Here is a 25,031-nt window from a genome sequence, read left to right as displayed (position 1 = left end):
TAATTTATTAAATTGCTTCTTTTTAAAGCCTATATATGTATTTCCTACCCCACTTCCTGAGTCTACACTCCGTAGAGCTATCAGAACATGAAAACTTTTAACTATAAAGTGTACACCAACTAGTTTATGTACTGGAAACAGCTTTGTACTTTGCTTTGTCGAAGTAATAGGATATTATAAAACCATGAGGTAATAAGAATGATATTATTGCCTTCTTTACTGCCCCCTACAGGTAACTGTATATAGAACAGGTCAGTCAGGAACTTAGAATTGAAAATAAGAAAATAAAAATAATCTGAAATGATCTAAAATAATTAATGAAATAATCGCACCTTAATTTATTTTGAAAAGTAAAACGCCAAATAACCCGGAAGTGTCCCGTCGTCCTGCCACGTCAGTGGTGTGTCGCTTCAAGCTGTCAAGTAGCAGAGTGAGTTCAGCAAACCAGCTTTAACTCAATGGAGGAGGCTTTCTGTGCATTGTAAAGAATAATAATTTAAGTTTTCTTCCATCATGAGACACCCTTGTCTTTTCATTTTGGCTGTGTACATAGCCTTTATAAATGCTACCGAGTTAACTTTTGAATTGCCCGATAACGAGAAACAATGCTTTTACGAAGACCTAGAACAAGGAGTCAAGTTTGATGTAGACTTTCAGGTAACTTAATTGACTCTTTTGTGTTTTGCAATGTTGGTTTATCATTTATCTTTTGCAAGTCCACGTTTGTTGATTTTTTTTTTTTTTTTTTTTTTTTTTTTTTTGGAGCACAAACAGATATTACCGTGATTTTTGCGGCTTCAGATGTTATTATTCAACACGGTTAAACAACTGAAGATACGATATATTCCATATTCCCAAATTTCAGTATTAATTCTCTCCTTTTCATACAGGTAATTGCTGGAGGAAACTATGATGTTGACTGTTTTGTGACAGATCCAGTGAATAACATGCTGTATCAGGAACGAAAAAAGCAATATGACAGCTTTTCCCATACAACAACCATGAAGGGAGTGTACAAGGTCTGCTTCAGCAACGAGTTCTCGACCTTCTCTCACAAAACTGTATACCTGGACTTCCGAACTGGAGAGGATGCCAGATTATTGCCTGACATGAACGGAGCGACAGCTCTCACACAGGTGAGAAACACAAATGCCATGCACTCACACACAGCATGCACTCTGCATATATGCATTTGATATGAACCTCTGAATAAATCATGCAGATGGAGTCGGCCTGCTTGTCTATCCATGAGATCCTGAAAGTGGTTTCAGACTCTCAGACCTGGTATCGTCTTCGAGAGGCTCAGGACCGACTCAGGGCTGAAGATCTGAATGAGCGTGTGCACATTTGGTCCATTGGGGAGGCCATCATCCTGTTTGTGGTCTGTATTGGCCAGGTGCTTATGCTTAAGAGTTTCTTCAATGACAAGAAAGCCAGTGTTGCCACCAGCACATAGACCTAGATCTCTAGTTTGCCGTCTTCTCTCCTTGAAGATAATCTGCTGATTTATTAGTCTGATCCCCTTAAAACGAAAAGTCTTGACTGTTGCCTACAACCAATAAAAAATAACATTGATGTCAAACAAAATGCCTTAATTACAGAGTCATGTACTAAAAGAGTCCATTATCTTGTGTTGTATATTCAAATCGGCCTCTATGTGCATTGCTTACTGTTGCAGTAATGGAAATCGACCTGCTGCACCTTTATAATGCCACATCTGACTGTTTTTGGTTTGTACCAGTGTTGTTTGTTTTGTTAACATTGTACTTTATCCACTTGAAGTGTGCTCTTGTCAACTTTAAATGCATATGTCTTAACATACCTTTATAGAAAACAATAGTTTTGGTAGTTTTTGTATGGTAACTATAATGATATGATAATGAATGATTATGTTGTTGAGTTGAACCTCTATTTTTCTATTTAGCAAAGCCCTTCTTTGTTTATCCCACATTCAAAAGGGAAAATTCATGCAGGTGGTTTATTTATATGTATATAGATATATCTGGCAAACTATAAAAAGTATAATTTTCCCCTTCATCTCTTAAAGGGGTCATGAATTGAGAAATAAAAATTTCTTTGATCTTTTGACATGTAAGAGGTCATTGTACTATAAAAAAGATCCTGCAGGTTTCAGAACTCAAATCTGCCTCGTTAGTCCAAAAACAGCTTTTATTGAAACCCTGCTCCGAAAATGACTCATTTCGGATTACGTCACATTATGACATAATAATAATGCGACGAGAGACCGCCTCTAGAATCAGATCAACGCCTACTTCTACATTATCGTATCTTTGGCCCCGCCCGCTGGCGCATTACTGAGATGAGAATAGAGATACAGGATCACTGGACTAAAAACAACATTACCTGCAAAGGATCCTAATTCTAGGAAAGTCGTTATTTATTTTCAACTAGGCTATGTGAATGTCTTTTATTTGTTTGGTACATTTCACTGTGGATTCTTTGGTAAATCAGTCGCAATTACGGCGCAGGCTTTGCAAACAGCCTATTACTGTAAGATATGGACACGAGTCACCCGACAGTAATGCCATAACATGTAAGTAGCCGCGTTCTGTGATCAGTGATTTCTAATATGATTCAAGTACAGTCCGACATTCTTTGTCTCAAAATCGTTTATTGCTGTTAATGTGTCAGAGTTCTGGACTCTCACCAAAACTTCCGTTTATCAATGACGCTGTCTACACGGTGCAATACATCTCTTAATAACATTGTGTTTGGACTGTTATGATAAAAGCATTTGTGAGAGTGCAGAAATCGAGTTACAATCACGAGATCACTGCATTTGTGTCTGTCATCGGCTACAATGCTCATCGCTGCAACAATTCATGTGGTAGGAGTAGATCTAAATCTAATGCTATAATCAATACTTTTCATGATTAATTAACCTCGACAGCAGTAATAGTAAATATCTAGTAAAAGTTTTCAGAAGAGTTCCACATGCAATACTTGTTTCATGTGCAAAGATGCTAGCCAGTCACAGCAGTGAGCGTTTACGGAGTCTCATAGCAGACACGACACATCCGACAGAGCGTTCAAATCAGAGGGCTATAATCACAGTAATTGGCCTTTTATTTATAAATTGACCCTTTTTGATGTAAAAATCATACTTGCACTATAAGTGCACACCAGGAAACAAAAAAATAATACAAATTCAGTTCATGACCCCTTAATTATAAATTCTGTCAAGTGCAAACTGCATGCACACAATTTAAGGGCTTACATCATGTCTGTCACATATGATGCCTCTAACTGAAACATCAACTTATTGTGCTATTTTATAGACCTAATTCATATTCTTCAAATATTTGTTACAAACATAGCCTATCTCTTTTTTTCATTTACCTCAGCCCTGGAAGTTGAATTGATTTGTGATTGCATTGATTTATTATGTCATTATTACCTTAAATCAAGTTGTTTATATTCCTGCCTTATGTAAATTGAACAATTAAAAGCAAAGTTTGGGATTGATTTTATGAATCGTCTTAATGGCATATAATCACTGAAACATCTCAGATGAAATAAAAAAATACTTCTTGATGTAAATAAATATTTGGCACAAGCAAGACCATCTTAACTGTTGATATAATAGATGTAAACAATAATGTAAAATACATTTTGTTGGACAGAAACTTAAGTTATTATAGTGTTCTTTTTTAATAGTCTAAGTGTAAATGATCCTCCAGAGTCCATATGACAGTCTGAGTCCAACATCTACACAGTTATGAACATTGACTCTCACTGGCTTTCAGTTTATGAATACATTTCGCCTCAGCCCTCCCTTGAAATAATGCATGAATATGGATGGGCTGTTGTGCCTGAGCCTATTCAGTGCATTGGACTACCTCCAACGTTGGCATAGAACCACCAACGGCAGAGGAGACCACACCGTCCAGTCCGAAGGATAATGATGGGGAGCAATGACTCAAAGGGGCTTCTGATCACCGAGAAGGGTCTGTCTGGCATGTCTGCAGTGAGTGACATGTTGCGCTCGTCCTAAACGCTCGTGCGTCTGTACTGACTGGCCAATATGTTGAGCCGACTGATGAGTGGCAGCGATCGGACTCTTGACAGGGAATTCAACTGTACAGTGCGACTGCTGGACGACTCGGAATACACTTGCACGGTTCAGGTCAGTATTAACATGTTTTCATCATCACAAGCGGGTTATCCCCATCACCGACACACGTGCTTTAATGTTCGCGCTGCTGATACTGCGCATTCAAGCGGGAAAATCCGCGAGCATCTGTACGAATCTGGACACTGCACAAGGGCTGCAATGCGTAATGGCTAATTAACGTGTTAGGACATTTCCTTGATGAATGAATCAGCGCTGGTTTCGGTGACCCGTCTGTATCGGGTCACCTGTCACGTATTGCCTGCCGCCAGCCCGAGAGACCTGAGTCACATTCAGTGGGAAGAGGCACTAGTGGAAAGGTTTCATACATTAAATTGCCTCTCGGGGCGAACTATCCACGATAACAGCTGCTGAAAGATTGTTGTAGCATATACGTGCAACACTGTAATGGTGATTCACTAGCTGTCCCTGTTCTTCTTGTTTGGCCAAACATACTACAAGCCACATTACCGTGCAATTCAGCTATGTTTCTAGACAAATTCCCTGACTGTTTCAATAGGCTATACAGTGTTCTTGATGCATTTGTTTCCTACTACTTGTCTAAGGCAACCCAAAAGCATGAATGGAGATTAATTGCTTTAAGTTAATTGATTAGAATGTGCCATTAATGTAATTTATTGAGTTGTATTGCATCATTGTATTAAGTGAATAATTAAAAGCAAAGTTTTGGATTGTTATAATGAGTCATCTTAATATCATAGCAAAATCATTGGCTGAGATGCTAAGTTGCCAAGAAGAGCAGTGGTTTTGTTTGTATAAATATATGTATGTTGTCCTTGAAAAGCTAGAGAATGAAAATATCCCAGGTGGAATGAAAGTGATAGGCATGTTTTTATTAACGAGTTTCCTCCTGGGCTGAGCTATTCACAGATGTTCAGAGTCAACAACAGTTGCTGAAAGATTGCAGAAGCTATAATATGCCTAATACTTTGCAGCTGCTCTCACTCTAAAAACACTGGGTTAAAAACAACCCACTTTGGGTTGTTTTCAACCCAAGGGCTGGGTAAAAAATAGGACATGACACATGTTGGGTTACCCAGCAAATTGGGTTATTTAACCCAGCATAATGGGTTGATTAATTTTTTACTATAATACTTTCTTTCTTTTTTTTTTTTACTTCATACATAAATTATTGTTTACCGATTAACTTAAATCCTCTAAACTTTTTTAAATACTACACACATCCAATGGTTTGCAACTTTGCATGATAATTCCTTTATTTTCGATCATATTTTACAGTATAGCATATTTTATATCATTTTTTAATACATATTGCCTACATTTAAGCTCATTTAACAAATATTAGAAGTAAAAATAAAAACATTTAGAAGTAATTCATGTGTAATTGACCAGTCTCTGTTCTCGTGCCGGTGTCATGACAAATCGGGTCCTCCCTCAAAATCGGGTCAATTATTGATTAGCCTATACTAAGTATACGAACGATATTAATTTTAAAATATATATATATAGGTTACTATATAGCCTAGTGCATAAAAAAACAAATTGAACATTTATTTCACTTGATAAACTGTTAATTAGTTTAATTATTATTATTAATAATAATAACAATAGCCTATTAAGTGAATAATTGAACATCATTACATTCTTTTTATAATTGAAATATATTTGGACATTTAACACTTTATTTAACATGTAATTACCTTAAAGATGATTGTAAATGTAGGACAAGTGAAAATGCGTGTATAAAGCTATCAGGCTAATTTGGGTATCTGTATGCTATGCTAAGCTAACTAATACAGACATTAATGGTCATTATAGTTCAAACAGCATTTATCATAGCATGATTTTGTAGGAATTGTAATCAGGCGCTAAAGAAAATACCTATCACCACACCTGTGTGGTGAAGAGATGGTAGAGATGAGTCACACCTTGTAGTATGCCTGATCTAAAGCTGTTCTTGCGATAACTTCTTGTTGCTAACGTGAGCTGTTTTAGCTTTATGTGGTAGATTTATGTAGCATGCCAAATCACGCTGCTATGTAGGCCTACAGCTAAATCCCGCTGCTATGTACAAGATAAGATAAAAGCAGTTTGTAAAAACATTTTAAGCAGGTAGTCTAGCAGTTTTCTGCCATCAACTAATATATTTATTTGTATAGCGCTTTTCACAGTACAGCTTTACAGAAAGACAGACAGCTATTGTATAATAATTGAATTGTATATGTAAGCTAACTAAAAAAACGAGAAATGTTTATTTTTACAATCTATAGCTTCGGTTATATACTAGTATATGAAACATATAAGTTTAGACATCAATGGTTGTTATAACGTAGTTCAAACGTCTTATATAATAAAGTGATTTTGTCTGATTTGTAACCAGGCACTAAAGCGATTACCCATAAAATGTGCTTTGAACCAATCGGATTGCTTGGGTCCTAAGGTAGGACTCATCTCTAACTGGGACGGACGACGACTTCTAACTTCAGACCGCTGCCCTGTGTTTCACTCGTAGCCAAAGTATGCGGTGAATGGCCCCATAACCTGTCCATAAACAAACAGTGAACAGCTCTGAGGACATATTTTAACATCCTAAGTATATATTCTGTATCTTTTTGAATAAAATCCTAAACTTTTATACAAAGAAATCACGTGAAAAGGCCGACGCAAGTCACATGACACTCGTGTAGGTGACTCACATCGCGCCCCTGGATGTTGCTTTGCATAAAATTAAACAATATACATCACAATAACGAATTTATAGCTAAAATAAAATGTACACAAACCTTCACCAATTTGACGGAGCTGCACTGCTCTCTCCTGAAGAGGTCGCAAAAAGCCTGCAATAAATAACTCGACCCCTGGGTTGTTATGTCTGACCCAGTATCCGGGTTACACAAAAACTACCCAAACACTGGGTTGTTACGTCTGACCCACGATCCAGGTTACACAAAAACTACCCAAACACTGGGTTGTTACGTCTGACCCAGGAGCTGGGTAACACAAAAACTATCCAAACACAGAAAAAATAACCCTAAAAAATGGCTCAACCCAGGGTTTGGGGATATATTTATTTATTTATTTATATATATATATGCTCATGTGTCTGAAACTCATTTTGGTGGGACAGTTTACCATGACTGAACTCCACATGCACAAGTTACTAAAGGATTATGTTCAGAGCTCAGTTGAGGCAGAATTCTTAAACACTGGAACAAAGAAATTTTCCAAGAAAAGAAGTTAATGGATTTGAAATAGTAAGTGTCCTGTGTATAAGTTATATATTTGACAACATGAAACATTAACTCTTGGAATAGTGAATTTAGTAGTCATTCATGGTACTAGTTGTGTGAGGTCATGTTTGTGGTATGTCTGGGAATATCAGCATCAGATTGTGACATTCCATTGTCCTTGGAATTCTGTGTGATGCTGTGGTCTCCATGGCAACAGGCCGATTCCATCATCGGTTCCCAGCTGCTCCTGCTCTCGTCAGACAGGATATAAGCACACGTGTGCAAACACACATACCCGTCTGTTACACAGGATTCATTCAAACATGGCGGCTAGACATTGCAAACAGAGACAATCCTCTTCTGTCCTTTCCGCCCCTGTCCCACTTGGGATCGTCCTCTGTAATTGATTGATCAGGACAGTGGAGTTTGGTTAGTGATGAAATGCTTATTAGTGAAATATGGCCTCTCTCTTTTGAGAGACTGCTGACTGCGTTTGGCTCCTGGCAGTCACACATCAAGAGACCAGATATCTGAGACACTCACACATATACCTTCATTACAGAGCTCACCTTTGTGTAGGTCAGCGGTGCCTCTCAGCTATATTTCACTGCTTATTGTTTGGCCACACATACTACACGTCTGTCAAACGTCAACTATTCAGATAATTCACTTGTAAAATGTTATATAATTTGTCCACTGTACCGCTCTTGACTTATCCTATTTTGGCTGCATTGTTCTAATTAGCATTTCAGAGTCATAATTAACTTGAAATGAAAGTACCAGTTGTTGAAGGCATGTCCTCAGGAAGGCACGTCTTGCTCAGTTTGCAGTATCTAATTGCTTCTCTTTCTTTCATATCTCACAGTAGCATGCATGAACATGAGGCATTATGATTTGTCGTTGTTTTCATGGGGATGGCATCTCTTTTTCTAGAACACAAATTATCAATAACTTTAATCAAATCCTTTGAGGAATGAAAACAATGGTATTGTATTTAATGTTGTCAAATAACAATGGCAATGGTATTGTATTATTGTATTCATTTGCCTGGTTCAGCACATGCAAGTACAGTATGACACATGGGTGGAAAAACAGCAATATCTGCAAGATGGTAAATGAGGCAAGTATTTTGTTTGTGTGCTCATGATCGGAAGAAAGGCAGAGTTCATGTCAGAAACTACAAGCAATGTCTGACAGCGTGTCAGTATATGTTCTCAGATCTCCATTCACTTGAGATTAAATATTCAAATCAGCTCCATGCAACCCGGTATCACGACAAGACGTGAAATAATCACGTTGGTCCCCTTTGGAAAACGTGTAGATGTCACAGTTTAACGCCCTCAAACGTGAATCTTACACGTACCCTCAAACGTGAATCATACATGTTCTCAAACGTGAATCATACACGTTTGCCATATATTGAAGATATCTGTACAATTTCCTATTCCATTTTATAGATTATAAATGTAAGATCCCTTAACTCTACTCCGACACCTAAACATACCCATTTTATGGACAATATTAAAATGATAAAACGTATGGACAGATATGTGTATGAAAATTGCATTTTTATGAACAATATGGCATTAAAAGATAGTTTGAGCCACGAATCCTACCCCTAAACCTACCATAACAATTTCTTAAAACTACCTAGAAAACAATTATAAATTATAAGAAAAAGATCCAAACTCAGCCCTTTATCCAGTAATCGTCATCTTGACCGTAAACGTCAAACCCCGTTTGTTATGAATTCAAATTCAAAAATTGCGCCCGAAGCGTTACGACAGGTTACTATGGTTACGGCAATATCAAACGCTCATTGGCTCTCCCCTCGCCTGCTTCGTCACAGATTGCGTCATGCACATTCACAATTTGAAATGAAGCGCGCACTGTGCCGCGCAGCCCTCAGCGAACCGAACCGAAGACGGATTAACATTTCATTTCATTTGAATTAATAACTTAAATTCTGCTCTGTTACCTCATACAAAACCACTGCCAGAGAGGACTGCCACACATCGTCACTTGAACAACTTTTGGTACCGATTTTGACATTTTCTCATTAAATAAATTATTGTGATTGTCTGTCTGTTGTTTTTCTTTAAAATTGTAGCCTACGTAACTTAGTTTTAAGAAATGGTTATGATTAGATTGGGGTAGGATTAGCAAACGTCCCGGGATAATGGTACGTGTAAGATTCACGTTTGAGGGTACGTGTAAGATTCACGTTTGAGGGTACGTGTAAGATTCACGTTTGAGGGCGTTAAACTGTGACATCTACACGTTTTCCAAAGGGGACCAACGTGATTATTTCACGTCTTGTCGTGATACCGGGTTGCTCCATATCAGCAACATAAATAATATTAATAAATTATGCCTTTCAGGTCATGAAAAGGGAAACCAATAGTGAGAGTTGAAGGTGAGATTTGTGTTACTGTATGTGTGTGTTTGCACATGAGAGAGAAAAAGAAAGAAAGTGACATGGAATGAGAGATATGGTTCATAAATGGTTTTCTTGGTAAAAAGGAGGCATAAACTGCTAAGTCTTTCTCCAAAGACCAAACCTTTAAGGTTCATACAGTACATAACTTTATCAAGTCAGTTACAGTTTTTTTTTATTTTTAGATTGGTCTAATTTGATACCAAAAAGTAAGACTGACTGTCCCTTGACTAAGTGATACTAGTACTTAAGTCATAGGGCCCTATTTTAACGATCTGAAACGCAAGTGTCAAAGCGCAAAGCGCAAGTAACTTTGTGGGCGGGTCTTGGCGCTGTTGCTATTTTCCCGGCGGGATAAATGACTCTTGCGCCAGGCGCAAATCTAAAATGGGTTGGTCTGAAGTAGCTTCATTATTCATAGGTGTGGTTTGGGCGTAACGTGAAATAAACCAATCAGAGCGTCATCTCACATTCCCTTTAAGAGCAGGCGCGCTTGTTCTAAAGCGGATTCCTATTATAACGGCGGATTTGCCAGACGCACGCGAGGAGCGGTTCACAGCCGAGGAGAGCAACGCTCTCGTCAGGGACGTTGGGGATGGAGAAACCCACCCAAATTAACTTCGGTTAAAAAGGCGTATGATAATTTGGGTAAATGTGTAAGCTAGATGTATGATTTTATAATAAATTATCTATCTATCTATCTATCTATCTATCTATCTATCTATCTATCTATCTATCTATCTATCGTAATAATGTATGATTTGCAAAAATGAAAACTGCTGCTTCTGTGTAGATGAGAGAATCAAAGTGTATGCGCGTTGTGCACACGCTACATTGATTATGGCCAAGCATGCGCCCTTAAAATAGCATATGAATAACATGCGCAACGCGCCACTGACTTTAAACTATTTTTTCCTGGTTAGTGGCGCAACTGTTTTCTAAACCTGCAAAATAGCATGAAGGAACGTTTGCGCCTGAACACGCCTCCTTTTTTGCGCTGAACCGCCCAGGGAGCGCAAGTTCATTCCCTAGTTTAGCGACGTGCTTCTGTGGAGGGAAAAACTCGCTTTGCGCGGGTGCAAAATAGGAATGATACATGCGTCAGTGTACAAAGTCAATTGCGCTGGGTGCAAGATAGGGCCCATAGTCTTTAATGGCTATGTTTATGCAACTGCCTGAGGTTATTGCTTGTTTGCTACTAAACAGTATACTTTTGAGGAAAAAAATGTGTTCATGTGTATTGTGGAATGAAATATCCTTGTTCTATTGTACATGTATTACGGCTTGGAAATGTTATTGGAAATTTAATTTCTTTTTTTTACTTAGTAGTCCAGCAGTTGTTGTGCTGAAGAGTAATAATAAGAAGAGTGGAGGGCATTTATAAACTCAACTAACTGTGTAATTTGTAAAATGACCGTAGGGTATGGCTAGTTCCCCTGCCTCATCAGATCAAACTCCACAGTCAGTCATTCTAAATCTTCTAAATCGACACATGACCATGAACAATAAGAATGAGAGAAAAAAAGAGTAAAAGAGATTTCTTTCTGTTCGTGATAAAAGCAAAAAATTGCATTTATTTATTTATATGATGTGCAGAATATATCAAAAGAGAAAAAGATCTTTATTTTTATTTTGGTTTTATAAGTGTTAAATACAAATTCTTGTAGCTCAAATAGAATAGTAACACCAAGTTCAATTACCAGAGAATCCATGATCTGTTAAAATGTTAACTTATCTAATTAATACCTTAAATCTGCCAAATACATGAAAATAAATAAAAGCATTTACTAAATTAATAAATGTAAATTCACCTACTCATTGAAATCACTTACTGTATTGTCTTATATGACTTGGATGGTTAAATATAAAGATGTACCAGAAGCATTTTGTTATAAGAGAACTTGCTGTTATATATTCTGTGCGTAATAGTGGTTTTCTCCTTTATTTTGCTTCTGCTCAGATACTGCTTGTAAGATGATCCTTAAGCAATGCAACTAAAAGATAAAATGATTAAATAAACCAGGTCAGGATGAATTTACACTTTGATGAAAAAAATCAATTAATACACCAGGATGCAAGTCATTCTGTGAAGACATGCTTTATATATAAGTTTCAGGAGATTTTACTTGGTTACTTCAAAATGCAATGAAATGTTTGTATGAAAATTAATACACGGTATATATATATATATATATATATATATACACAAGCACACACATACAGTGTATGTATATATATATATGTGTGTGTGTGTGTGTGTGTGTGTGTGTGTGTGTGTGTGTGTGTGTGTGTGTGTGTGTGTGTGTGTGTGTATATGTATGTATTTGAAATGGCTAAGTTCTAAGTTCTTGATCATTTTAGGCCAATATGGCAGTCGTGGTTTCAGTGCTTGCTTCTTGTAAAATAAAACATATTTTATTTAAGCTACTGATATAACTGGATTCATCTCACATGGCTGTACATATTTTGAAAAATGTTTTTCAAAATTTCTCTTCATTTCAGTCATCATTTACTTACCTATTAAGTAAATGATGACTGATCTTCTTACCCTCATATCAGTCTAAACCCATTTGCCTTATTTTCTTCTGTGAAAAAAAAAAAGAAAAAGGAAAGGTTTAGCATAATTTTCATGTTGCTCTTTTCCATAAAATAAAAGCAAATAGTGAATACAGGTTATTAAACTCCATATAGGATTAAAAAAAAATCACATTTGCTCAGTGCATAAAAACACAGCAAGGAATATGACTTGTAGCAGCATTGACATTTTACAAATTAATAGACTTCACTGTAAGGTATAGGAGAATTGAAACTGATTTCTCGTTTGATACTAACCTACTGGATGCCTTGACAATAGGGGAATGTGTTGCTGTAGAGTAAATCTTGGCCATATGCTGTCAGGTGTAGATAATTTTGTCACTCAGATCACTCTGTCCTAATTGCAAGATTTCAATGCATGTCCCAGTGCAACTGTCTAAATCATGATGTGGAAGGTTTGGGGTTTTGGATATAAAATATTTAAAGAGGAAAAGAAAAAACTGTTCTAAAAAAGAGAGAGGAAAAGTTTTCATTAAGAAAATAGTTCTTCTCCTTACAATACTATTTTTTGGTGTCAAGTATGTAAGACTGGAGAAACTGGAAGAACTGGAAAAGAGGGCTAGTCTCTGAGAAAACAAAGGAAATTAACATTTGAACTCTCTTGCTATATTACCATCCCCATTCGAGACATGATCACACTTGAGTTGATCACCTACCAATTTACACATCATTCCCTTCACCCCTCCCTACCTGAATTCACCCAAAAATATGGTTTAATATGAACAATTATCATACAGTATTATACATGTTTGGTATCATTTGAAATGTCTCAGTGCGACTGGTACAAAGTTATCATTGCCACAGAAGTAAACCAAAAAGGTAATAAGGTGTGGAGAGTTTGGAGATATCTTGTTAACTGCTGTGGGTGTGCCCCAATGTAAATCAACTCCTGTCCCCTGTAAGTCTGGGACCGTGATTAATGCAAATTCCCACTGTGAGCTCATGTTTACATTTGAAAAGAGGTTTCTGCCTTGGTCTGAGTATTTAGGGAGATGCTGAAGAAGGCTTGATGGCGATTTGTAACTCAAATTAGTGCCTGCATACACTCCGCATTATGTATTTTATAGTGTAAGATTCGCATCTTCTCTCTTTATTCCAGAGCATTTGATGTTTTGTATTTATTATCTTTGAACTGATTATGAAATTGGCATGATACATTTACCAGACATAATAAATTGTCACATTTGATTTTATTCCGACTGTGGCTGAAATTGTTTTCCCAAGTAGATTAAACGGATTTGTATGTTAACGCAAGTTTTGCGTCAGATTAGTCAAGTCAAGTCAAGTCAAGTTTATTTATATAGCGCTTTTCACAACATAGGTTGTATCAAAGCAGCTTCACAGTAATAAATTAAAACAATACATCAATGTTTGTTTCTAGTGGAACGTCCACGTTTGGTAATGCTGATCAATGGTATCGTTGATTGATTAATTCAATTAAATATCCCCAAATATCCCCAACTGAGCAAGCCAAAGGCAACAGTGGCAAGGAACCGAAAAACTCCATCAGGTGACCTAATGGAGAAAAAAAAACCTTGGGAGAACCCGGGCTCAGTCGGGGGCCAGTTCTCCTCTGGCGTTTATGAACTAGAGACCGGATTTAACGAATAATATTTGCCACTAATTCAAGTGTACGTGTTTTGCAAAGACAATAAGTGAATTTCCGTTTAGTACAGCAAAAGTGCTGCTTGACCAACCTTAGTCTGGGTGTGTCTTAACTCTGTTTTAATTTAATGTTACTTTAGATAAGTGTATGTGGGAAACCATGGCATGGGCAATCCAAAACTAGGCAAGCAAAGTTGGTTGACTTATCTGTAGTAGTGGCCGTACCTCTACTGAAGTAAACGTTACTTTAATTTCAAGTGTATGCTATCACGGGGGCTATTATGGCTACCGTATCTTTGATTGTGTAAGCGTGAATGCAACCGATCTCAGGTATATAGCAATTACCTCTGTTTGGTGACCGAAGCTGGCGAGCTTACGATCGTGAGACCCACGTTAAACAAGGCGTGAGGACCTCTGAGCGACATAGCTTATGAATGGGTAAAATATAAGTAAAGAGTTTTGAACAATCAAATGTATTGCTAAACTATTATATAATTGACCAATAACCAATTGGCAATCTAACCTAAATTCGAGGTTGTGATAAAATAGAGTCAGATGGAGTCACATAAAAGCTTAAATGGAATTAAATTACTTTGCCTCGTGGAAAGACAGTAACACGCAGAGACCTTCACCCGTTATATCGGAAACCTCCATTGAGCCGATTTAGACGGGCTTACAAGTAGTAGCAAGCAAGCAATAACCAGAGACTGCTTTTCACCAAGAGAACCATACCATCTATATCCCTCACTCTTTTTCTCTCACATTCACATTCACACATACGCATACACGCATACAAATCACACCTTTAACTCTCACTATATATTCCCTTCTCATGACCTGAAAGGAATAATTTATTAATATTGTTTGAGATGCTGATATGGAGCTGATTTAAATATTTAATCTCGAGTGAATGGAGATCTGAGTACATACTGAGATTACTAGTGTCAGACATTACTTGTAGTTTCTAACATGAACTCTGCCTCTCTTCCAATCATGAGCACACTTATAAAAAACAAACAAAATACTTGCCTTATTTACGATCTTGCAGATGTTGCTGTGTATAACATCTCCTGGTGTTTTTCCACCCATGTGTTATACTGTATACATACATGTGCTGAACCGGGGAAATACTCCACATTAGTGCTTATAATGTCTGATAAGCCAGTCTGCTAGTTCACATCTGTCTGTTTAGTCCTGAAAGCTGCTGTTGTGACCCTGATCCCTCGCCTTCCTGAACTGCTTTTTGCAGGCAATGATTATTTTAAAATCTGACTTTCCTCTATCACACAGCTCTAAAGCTTTCTAAGATGCCTTCAAAGTGCTGTGTGATTGTTAATATTTGATTGAGCTCTGATGTCTCCAGAGAGATTCTGAAATATTAAGCAGAAGGCAGGCCAAATGCTCACACCCTCTCTCCTTAATTGTCCTCTGACTGCCACTGAAATTATTGCCACAACCAGGGCTTGGCATAAAAATCTTTTCACCACTATAACAAAAAACCTCATTCAGCAATGGTGTTTAAAGAGACACATTCCCCTAACAGCAAGATTGCCTTAATCAACACAAGAATCCCCATACAGTGGAGGTCGTTTTGTCTGTATCAGTGTCTATTTTGCACCACAACATGGATAAACTACAACAGGTAAATGTTAGCTGTGTGGAAAATATAGATTGCTTGATTTAAATCAATACTGATGTGGATTCTTAAATCTCAAGATAATTCTTTTAATCTATACTGTTTTCCAATGATGCGTCAATTCAATAAACATTATTTGTAGCACACATGCCACCTATTAATGATAATATTTCAATAAAAATGGGAGGAGAAAGATAATTCTATTATTAATACTAATAGTATTATGTGCAATTTAAATGTTTGTACAACTTATAAATAACGTTTTATTTGAGTGTTGATTATTAAATCAATTTGTATAATTACTTGATTATTAATGTTACTTGTGGTATGTTCCATTTAGGGACTAATATACACTTTTGGTACCAATATGTACCTTTGGCTTTGAGGTACTATTATGCACTCTAAGTACAAAAGTGTACCTAAAAAAGGGTAAAGCAAAGTCACTAAAAGGCAAGTCTCCAACCGTTAGCCAAAAAATTGCAACGGCTAAAGCTAACGCTCCTGCTTTGGCTGTATGCAGGGAAGGTGACAAAAGGCCATTTTTATTTTTAAATGTATATCACCACACTGAATAAACAGTTTTGTGAGGAAATAGCTAATCATTTAATGAATCGACAGCCTGTTCACTAATCTTCAATATGTTTTAAACTAAACAATACTTTCATTGAAAACTATATGTAGATTTCACTGTGATAAAATGTTTATTTTTTAAAGGAGAACTCGGCAACTCTAGCGAACTCTAGTCACTTCTTCGCTGATTTTCCCTTTTGTTGTCGCATGTTTTCCCCACGAGCTCCCCCTACAGCTGTGGGGGGGCGTATATTTCACAACACGGACGTAAAAAACTCACTTGCGGCGGCCTCCTCCCCCTCTCTACCGCTGCTCATGTGCGTTTGTTATGATCGGAGCAAGCCAACTGTATCGTGTGGAGCTATGTCTACCGAGGTGGGTAATCTGGTAATACATCATACATGCGTGTGTGTTTATGTCGAATTGCCGTAAAGCAATTCGTGTTTCGCGCTCGTTCTCGTTCTCGCTTCTCACGAGACTTCCAATTTCTGTCTTACCGGGACGGCAGTCCCCAAGTTGCAAGGTTGTTTTTCCACCTGGGAACGCTGGGGGGAGCAGGGAAAGTCATCAATATCACCAGAATAGGTTGTTTAACCATCCAAATGATTTCTAGACAGTTTTATTAAGTTAAAAAAGTTACCAAGTTCTCCTTTAAGAGAAGGCTGAGTGGGGAATGTCATGACAGGTAAGACTCATTCACGGCATTACCACCAGCAAATGTGTAGTAGTATTTAATAATAGGTGTTGTGTAATATTGAATGATATTGTGTATTGTCAAAAGAAAATAAACAATATCGATGTTCCCTTTCAAGGGAACTCAAGCTGCGTCAAAACGCTGTGGGAACTCCTCTGCGTGATTGCGTCATGAAGCATGTATAAAACCAGTCCATTGGTGTGACGGAACGTCATGTGACGTCAGCGATCAGGAAGCACACCTGAACCAAACAGCGTCATCTTCTGTGTCTTCAGCAAGCGCTCTGTGTGAATCTATGTCCCTGGTGTTTTTTGTCTGAATTTGCTAGGCAGGAGTTTTCACCCATAAATATATATATATAAAAAAAAATTTATAATGGCGCGCAAACAACATTTCAATAGTGTGTTCATCCCTACCCAATCTACATCATGGGTGGGGATACACATGTATTGTGTGTTGTTCGTTTGGGAGCGCAGCATGCTCAATCAGCCCTCTAAGGGGGTGAATATAAGCATTGTTGTGAGAGTTGAGAACACTGTGCTCCCGCCGATCGCTCTTTGAGGAGGGCTCAAGTTGCGGGGTTCACAAATGGATCTGGCAGAGGGGTTAGAGATGGGCTTCGCCCTTTCTCTGCCTTCACCTGCCAGGTCCAGTGTCTCATCTCGGGGAGCACGCTTTGCGGTTACTTCCACTCCGAATGAGGCACCGGTACTGCAATTATCCAGTTCGGAGGAGCTGAATGTTGTAGTTATCGAAACAGACTCGCCACTTCTTGTGAAGCAAACAGCCTTTTGAATTGTGTCCCTCCCTGGCCTCACAACATTACAAGCGGGTATAGACGTGGTTAAAGTGTGTTTGGCTGCGGTGCATGCATGTCAGAGTGGGCTGACAGTTTCATTCATAAAAATAGGCTTGTTTGAGATGAGCAAAATCTGCGCAGAACCGATCAACGGTGATCACCGCGAGATGCATGCCGGTTAGAAATTGTGTCCGAGTGCGGTCCGCCTTGCTCTGATGTCATGCTGACGTATGTCAAAAAAACTCTCACGACCGCAAGGCGCACGTGTCGGATTCTGCAGTCGCGCGCAGTTGCTCTCCACCGACTGTGCTGATCAAAAGCACCATGGGAAACGACTTGCTGACGACACAGCTTAATGCTCATTGTTTTAAACAACCGTGATGTATTTTTCTCTTTTAAAATGTTTGATTTTAAAATTTTGATATCATGTTTTATGTGTATACGTACGTTATATGTAAATACATTCTCTGACAGTGCGATATGGGTTATGTGATGTAATTTTTATAAAAAAATATATATATATAAAAACACATGTCTGTATTAAAGAAAAAATTATTGATAAACACGTATTTGAAATCGAATTAAATAACAAGTACTTTGGGAGTCTTGTTCATTGTATTTATTTTCATATAAAAGCAACCGAACTTAAATTACATCCAGTTTATTAGCAACACCGTGCACGAGCGTGAATCCTGTGAATCCCGCGATATCCACCTTTGATCTCACAAGTGTCAGATCCACTGCGAGAAGAGAAAACTGTCCGTCTTGCCTGCGCTTTTTTCACTCCTCCTCTCACTGCAGCCGCCTACTCTCACCTACATTTCAGGCAAGGCAAGGCGCATCTCAAACAAGCCTATTGTTCCCTATGTGTAGAAAAACACACACACTATAAAGGAAGTTTTAGCTCTGCCCCTGTTGAGTCTTAACTAGCTTGGATCTCGCGCTTGCTGAGGCAGCGCGTAGATTATGGGTCAACATAATAGGCTTGTTTGAGATGCGCCTTGCCTCGCCTGAAATGTATGCGAGAGTAGGCGGCTGCAGTGAGGGGAGGAGTGAAAAAAGTGCAGACAAGCAGCCCCCAAGGTGGTCGAGCTCCTTTGGGAGAAATTTGGTCGAGCAAAGGCCGACCTTTTCGCATCCCAAGAGACCACACATTGTCCACTATGGTTCTCACTCAGCCATCCAGCCCTGTATCCGGTTGGACGCTATGGTGCAGACGTGGCTGAGATCACATCTGTACGCATTTCCCCCAATTGTTCTGCTCCCAGGAGTTCTGGAAACGGTTCACCAGTCTACTGCTAGTAGCCCCGTTCTGGACGGCCCGAATATGGTTTGTGGACCTAGTGTCTCTCCTCGACGGCTCTCCTCTGGAGATTCCGATCAGGAGGGACCTACTCTCTCAGGCGAGTGAGTCGATCTTTCACCCCCACCCAGAACTCTGGAACCTGTGGGCTTGGCCTCTGAGGGGGCCCAGCTCATAAGTTCTGGTCTCTCAACTGAGGTTGTTCAGACCATTCTCCACTCCAGAGCTCCATCCACAAGGAAACTGTATGCCTTGAAGTGGAGACTTTTCACTTCCTGGTGTGGAGAGCACCAGTTTGACCCGGTTAACTGCCCAGTCGGTGCAGTGCTGGAGTTCCTGCAGGAGCACTTCTCCACAGGGTTTCCCCCTTCACACTGAAGGTGCACGTGGCGGCACTAGCTGCTTTCCACATCCCTTTGAGTGGAGTATCTTTGGGGAGACACCCACTAATAACTTGTTTCCTTTGTGGCACTTTGAGGCCAGCAGTCCGCACGAGGGTGCCGACATGGGACTTGGCTATTGTACTAGAAGGCCTCTCCCTAGCTCCATTCGAGCCCATTGAGGAAGTTTCTGAGAATATCTCTCTAAAGACTGTCTTTCTCCTCGCTATTTCGTCTCTCAAGAGAATTGGAAGCATTCAAACACTTTCGGTATCTCCCTCGTGCATGGAATTTGCTCCTGGTATGGTAAAAGATTTTCTTCACCCTAAGACCAGGTTAAGTTCCTAAGATTCCTACTAATACTGTAAGACCTAGAGTACTACAGGCCTTCTGTCTTCCTCCGGACGTCAGACCTAGAGAAACTTTATCTGCTCTGCCCAGTTAGGGCCTTAGATGCTTACGTCCACAAAGCTGTGGAGAAATTCTAAACACTGTTTGTATGCTTTGGGGTACCCATAGAGGGGTGCCCCGCATTTAAGCATAGATGGTTGAAGGTTTAAGCATAGATCACATGCCCGTGATCAACTTGCTTCAGCCTATCAGAAGCTGGCGCTATTTGGTTCAGGTGTGCTTTATAGTTTCCTGGTCGATGACGTCACATGACGTTCCGTCACGCCATTGGACTGGTTTCATACGTGCTTCATGACGCAATCCCGCAGAGGCGTTCCCACAGCGTTTCAACGCAGCATCTCGTTCCCTCTTCAGGGAACTAGGGTTACATAGGTAACCGAGACATTTTCTTTCTTTAGCTTTCAGGTTTTACAAATTATAATAAGACTTGAATGACTATGACTGCCATGCACCATGATGGCATATATAAAGCATTTTAATGAATAAAGAGATAAGGAATAATTTAATTATTGAATTATATTGTTGTTTAACGGAACAAAATAAAATAATAATAATGATGGCTTCCAGGTTTCAACAAATGAATTAGACTTGAATTGTAATGATTTTTGACTTCTATGCCTAATAATGATAGCGCTTTTTAAAGAATAAAGGTAAATTAATGAAGGTGCTCTTTTTTCCGCTCAGTAAAGCCTGGAAAAGCAGATTCCACAAACATTGCAGTCCTAACTGTACATTTACAAGCGATATAACATCAAATATAGAACATTTTTCACAAAACGAACACACAAATCCACAAGAAACATTGTGCAACAACTACAACTGACTGTCATAAAACTCTGAACGCTGGCCACTGACGTCACTGCCATAATATGATAGGCTGAGGTGTCTCATGTGATCTAAATTAGCAGTTACGCTTTTTCCAATGTTAAGAGCCACAGACCCTCTCATCTCCCAATAATAAGAAAATCTCTGGGTAAAGGGTGTACACTTTTGAAAGGATACAGTTCCAGTGACAGCTTTTATATGTCTTTTTCTGAAAGTGAAAAAAACTTTATTTCTGGTTTTGGGCTAAATGAAAAATTTTATTTTGGTTTTGGTAAAAAATTATTTTGGGTGTAAATTCTACCTATTTATTTTACTGAAGGTTCATTAAACTTTAAATCTAATGCCTAATATGCTCCTATAATGTTTATTGTCTCATCACATTCTTGTCTTGATTCATAAATTGAGTAAATTATAGTGAAATTTGACAAAAAAGTAATGTTTTTCGGGTATGAAACGTAGCCCAGCAGGCACCGGGCGTTAATATGACGTCAGATTGACGTTGGACCCCAACGTCGGACAGATGTTAGATTTTGGTTGGAAATGAAAATCGGGTTGACATCAGAACCCAATGTCAGATTGACGTCAACATCCAACATCAAACAGACGTTGCATTTTGGTAGGAAATAGCCTGGCTAACGTCAGACCTCTTCTCATTGAGACGTGGTCTGGGAACCACATGTTCATTTTCTCGTATTTGAGGCGTGGTTAACGAATGCCCAGAGCCGTTTATTGGGCGCTACGAATGTCTATCAAATGCACCTGTACGTAGCTCATAGCCAATCGTTTCAATTATACCAGATGACGTATGTAGAGCGACAGAAATTCGACGAGGAAGAAGACTAAATAAACTTGCGTTCTAAACTACTTAGAACACTATCTAAGGCTGCATCGAAAGTTAACTTCGCGTCTGATGCCATGTTGGATCCATAGATATAAACAAACTGCTTCGGTGTGTCGCATAGACGTCGTCATCGTCTTGCTGCTCCCTCCCCGTTCTGTGATTGGTTCCCTTTTTGAGGGGAAAATCTGGTCCATGTTATCCAGGCTGCCTAGCAGCGTGAATAAAATCGCGCTGCGCTCAAGGCAGCATGGGGAAACCCAGGCTAGGTAGGAAATGAAAATCGGGTTGATGTCAGAACCCAATGTCAGATTGAGGCCAACATCCAACATCAAACAGACGTTGCATTTTGGTAGGAAATGAAAATCGGGTTGACGTCAGAACCTAATGTCAGATTGACGCCAACATCCAACGTCGAACAGACGTTACATTTTGGTTGGAAATGAAAATCGGTCAACATCCAACGTCTGAAACTGAAACATCAACAAAATTGTCACTAATTCACACGACTATTGATTCCAAAACTGTTTCATTATTCAGATATGAAAGCTTTAGCATAAGTTCTGCCAGGAAGACTCAATTACTACGTCACTTATTACCTTCACATCTATCCAATCATGTCCTAATACTTGCTGTATAAAAGATCGGTACTTAAACATATTTGAGTCTGACGCAAACTGTAACGGGGTTTGTTGGTACGGGAAGAAGGAGGCGGGAACCGGCGAACATTCAACATATTTTAATAAATAAATCCACAAATACAAAAAATCCACAAATACAAAAATGAAAGTAAAAGCCAGCAGCCCCTCACGGACGACTGCTGGCAACACAAACAGAAACAAAACATGAACTAAAACACAGGCCTGTCCTCTCTCGCTCTTCACTGTCGTCGCTCCTCCTTTATGCCTCCGCTCCTCCGTGAGAGATGCGAGACCGGTGCGTCTCACAGGTGTAGCTCATCACAATTACGCCACCGATCTCGCGCCGTCCTCCCACGGCCCTCGACCTCGTCCTGCTCGCCACATACCCCCATCGCCCCTCGCAGGCCGGGGGGTACCACCGAGGCTGCGCCTACTCCCCCTCCCCCCCTCCCCGGGGGGACCGATCACGGCGGCTGCGGTACCTGGGGGTATGGACAGACGAGGCGAGAGTACAGGAGACGGAAGCATGAGGAGCGACAGAGACGAGAGAGGGGAGAGAGGAAAAAAAAAAAAAAAAATTCTTGATCCGGTTCCCGGACACACTGCCGCTCGGTCCTCAACCAGCTGAGAGTCACTCGCGGTGCCATGCGATGGTACTGGACATCCGTTGGGGGACGGCTCGACGCTCCTCCGCCTCCTGGCGGACGGCGATGGCTCCTCCGGTCGAGGGCAGCCGGCAGCGAGCCTCCCGTTCCCTGCTCCGCCCCCATCATGGCCGACGGCAACAGGCTCCGGCCCACGGCGAACGGGAGCGACTCCTCCGCTCCCTCTCGGACGGCAGCCACCCCTCCTCGACCCAGGAGCACGGCAGCGAGCTCTCCGTCCCACCTGATCTTCTTTCGATCCAGCACCATCGCCTCGGGCAGCAATCGGCGGCCGACGCTCCCTCGTGCTGCCCGACCTCCTCAGCACCGCGATTCCTCCCAGCAGCGAGGGCTCTCCGACAGCGTGTCCCTCCCTCTTCCCGGGTTTCGGCACCAATGTAACGGGGTTTGTTGGTACGGGAAGAAGGAGGCGGGAACCGGCGAACATTCAACATATTTTAATAAATAAATCCACAAATACAAAAAATCCACAAATACAAAAATGAAAGTAAAAGCCAGCAGCCCCTCACGGACGACTGCTGGCAACACAAACAGAAACAAAACATGAACTAAAACACAGGCCTGTCCTCTCTCGCTCTTCACTGTCGTCGCTCCTCCTTTATGCCTCCGCTCCTCCGTGAGAGATGCGAGACCGGTGCGTCTCACAGGTGTAGCTCATCACAATTACGCCACCGATCTCGCGCCGTCCTCCCACGGCCCTCGACCTCGTCCTGCTCGCCACACAAACAATTACCTCCACCCTTCCCACCACCACCAGGATGGTCCTGTCCATACCTCCCGGGGGGTTGGCTGCGTCCCTGCCTTCGTCTTCAGCAGATCCGCTACCTTCGGATTATGTACTACGGGCGGGGCCTATACGCCAAAGAACTTTATAAATAATTGCTTGCTGGGCTGTCAATAAATTAATGCTTTGTTACATCATTCTATCTCCCGAGTCTTTCTGGTAGAAGTAAATTTATGTAAACAAATTCTTCACAAACAGTTCTTCAGAGCTATGAAAGCCCATTTCCGCCACAAAAAAATTAAAATTAAAATCATGCATAAAAAGTCAATATAATGACATAACTAAATCAAAATTATGACATAACTAAATCTTAGTTATGAGTTGCAAGCTCATTGATCTGACGTAACCCGACACAGGATGAATTGTGAACAAGGAGTATTTTAAACATGGTTTTACTAATGATGAAATTCTTGCCTTATTAAGCATGGAATGGAAAGGCATGGAATAGCTTGGAACAAACGCACTTTTGAAAGGATTTTACACGAGAACAAGCTTTGGTGCAGAAAGAAACAGATGTGGCTGCATGAGGTGGCTGCTTTCATTGAACATATATGTTAGAATTTGACGTTGTGTGTACATCACCATTATGACGTCAAGGAGACGTTGGAATTTAGTAACTTTACAACACAACCTAAAAACAACAAAGTGTCAATGTCTTATGATGTTGTGTGCCTGCTGGGAGGAGATTAGACATCACCAATGTGAATTTAGGTAACGTTAAAGCCATTGTGTGTGGATTTTGGTGACCTGTTATGCTGCCTTGTCGGATTTGGTGACCCTGCTGTATTCCTGCAGCTGTTCACATCAGGATAAACTGCTATAGATGAGGTAACAGATTTAAATAACCTTTAATGCTGTGTTGTCGGATTTGGTGGAACTGAGTATATCTGCAGTTGTTCACATCAAGCAAAAAAATATTTCTAGGATATAAATTACAATAGGTTAGTCATCACCAGTGTGAATTTGGGTAACATTTAAGCCATTAGGCCTATGTATTAAATAGAGAGGGGTAACAGATTTTGGTAACCTATTACGCTACATTGTTGTTACATTATTTATATATATTATATAAATATGTGTGTGTGTATATATACAGTATATATATACTGTAGGCTAATATACACAAATATATTATGTTAACACAAACGTTTATGTTAGATGCTTTTAATCAAATTGACAGCACTAATATATATATATATATATATATATATATATTTATTTATTGTTATTTTTTTTATGTGAAAACTGGTTACAAAACATAGTTTGGAAAAATGTGGGAAAATTACTTTATAGAACAACTGCTCAAGTGCAACAATTTCTGTTTTTGAAAGAGTACATTGTTAAGGCATATTTACCTAAACACTAAATGGGATGTCAGCAACAGTGTTTGGGAAAGTTATTGTGAAACTAATTTACTCCCTAAAAAAGTAACTAAATGTGATACTTAGTGACTTTTTATGGAAAGTTATGTTGCACGTTATTTTGCATTACTTTTTTCTCACTT

General features: G+C 39.6%; 2 protein-coding genes across 2 annotated transcripts in view; both read left to right on the top strand.

Moving 5' to 3' along the window:
* The first annotated feature begins 386 nt into the window (after positions 1-386).
* Positions 387-3,482, top strand: tmed3 (transmembrane p24 trafficking protein 3). The gene is made up of 3 exons (XM_079866090.1): positions 387-657; positions 891-1,136; positions 1,223-3,482. The coding sequence occupies exons 1-3, from the start codon at positions 514-516 to the stop codon at positions 1,454-1,456; spliced, it is 624 nt and encodes a 207-aa protein (XP_079722216.1). The 5' UTR covers positions 387-513; the 3' UTR covers positions 1,457-3,482.
* A 285-nt stretch (positions 3,483-3,767) lies between these two features.
* Positions 3,768-25,031, top strand: part of frmd5b (FERM domain containing 5b) — a 38,652-nt gene continuing 17,388 nt past the window's right edge. The window contains exon 1 of the mRNA XM_079866089.1: positions 3,768-4,147. Coding sequence (XP_079722215.1) covers positions 4,046-4,147 — 102 coding nt within the window. The 5' untranslated portion in view covers positions 3,768-4,045. The remainder of the gene's footprint in view (positions 4,148-25,031) is intronic.

Source organism: Squalius cephalus, assembly GCF_949319135.1.
Source record: "Squalius cephalus genome assembly, chromosome: 3".
NCBI lineage: Eukaryota > Metazoa > Chordata > Actinopteri > Cypriniformes > Leuciscidae > Squalius > Squalius cephalus.
Note: the sequence above shows the minus strand (reverse complement) of the source record. Positions and strands in the feature narration are given on the sequence as shown.

Bases quoted from the DNA above. Each gene is read 5' to 3' on its own strand.
- tmed3 (XM_079866090.1), top strand. From the start codon at position 514: ATGAGACACCCTTGTCTTTTCATTTTGGCTGTGTACATAGCCTTTATA. The intron at 658-890 runs GTAACTTAATTG...CTTTTCATACAG, and splicing joins AGTTTGATGTAGACTTTCAG to GTAATTGCTGGAGGAAACTA. The intron at 1,137-1,222 runs GTGAGAAACACA...TAAATCATGCAG, and splicing joins GAGCGACAGCTCTCACACAG to ATGGAGTCGGCCTGCTTGTC.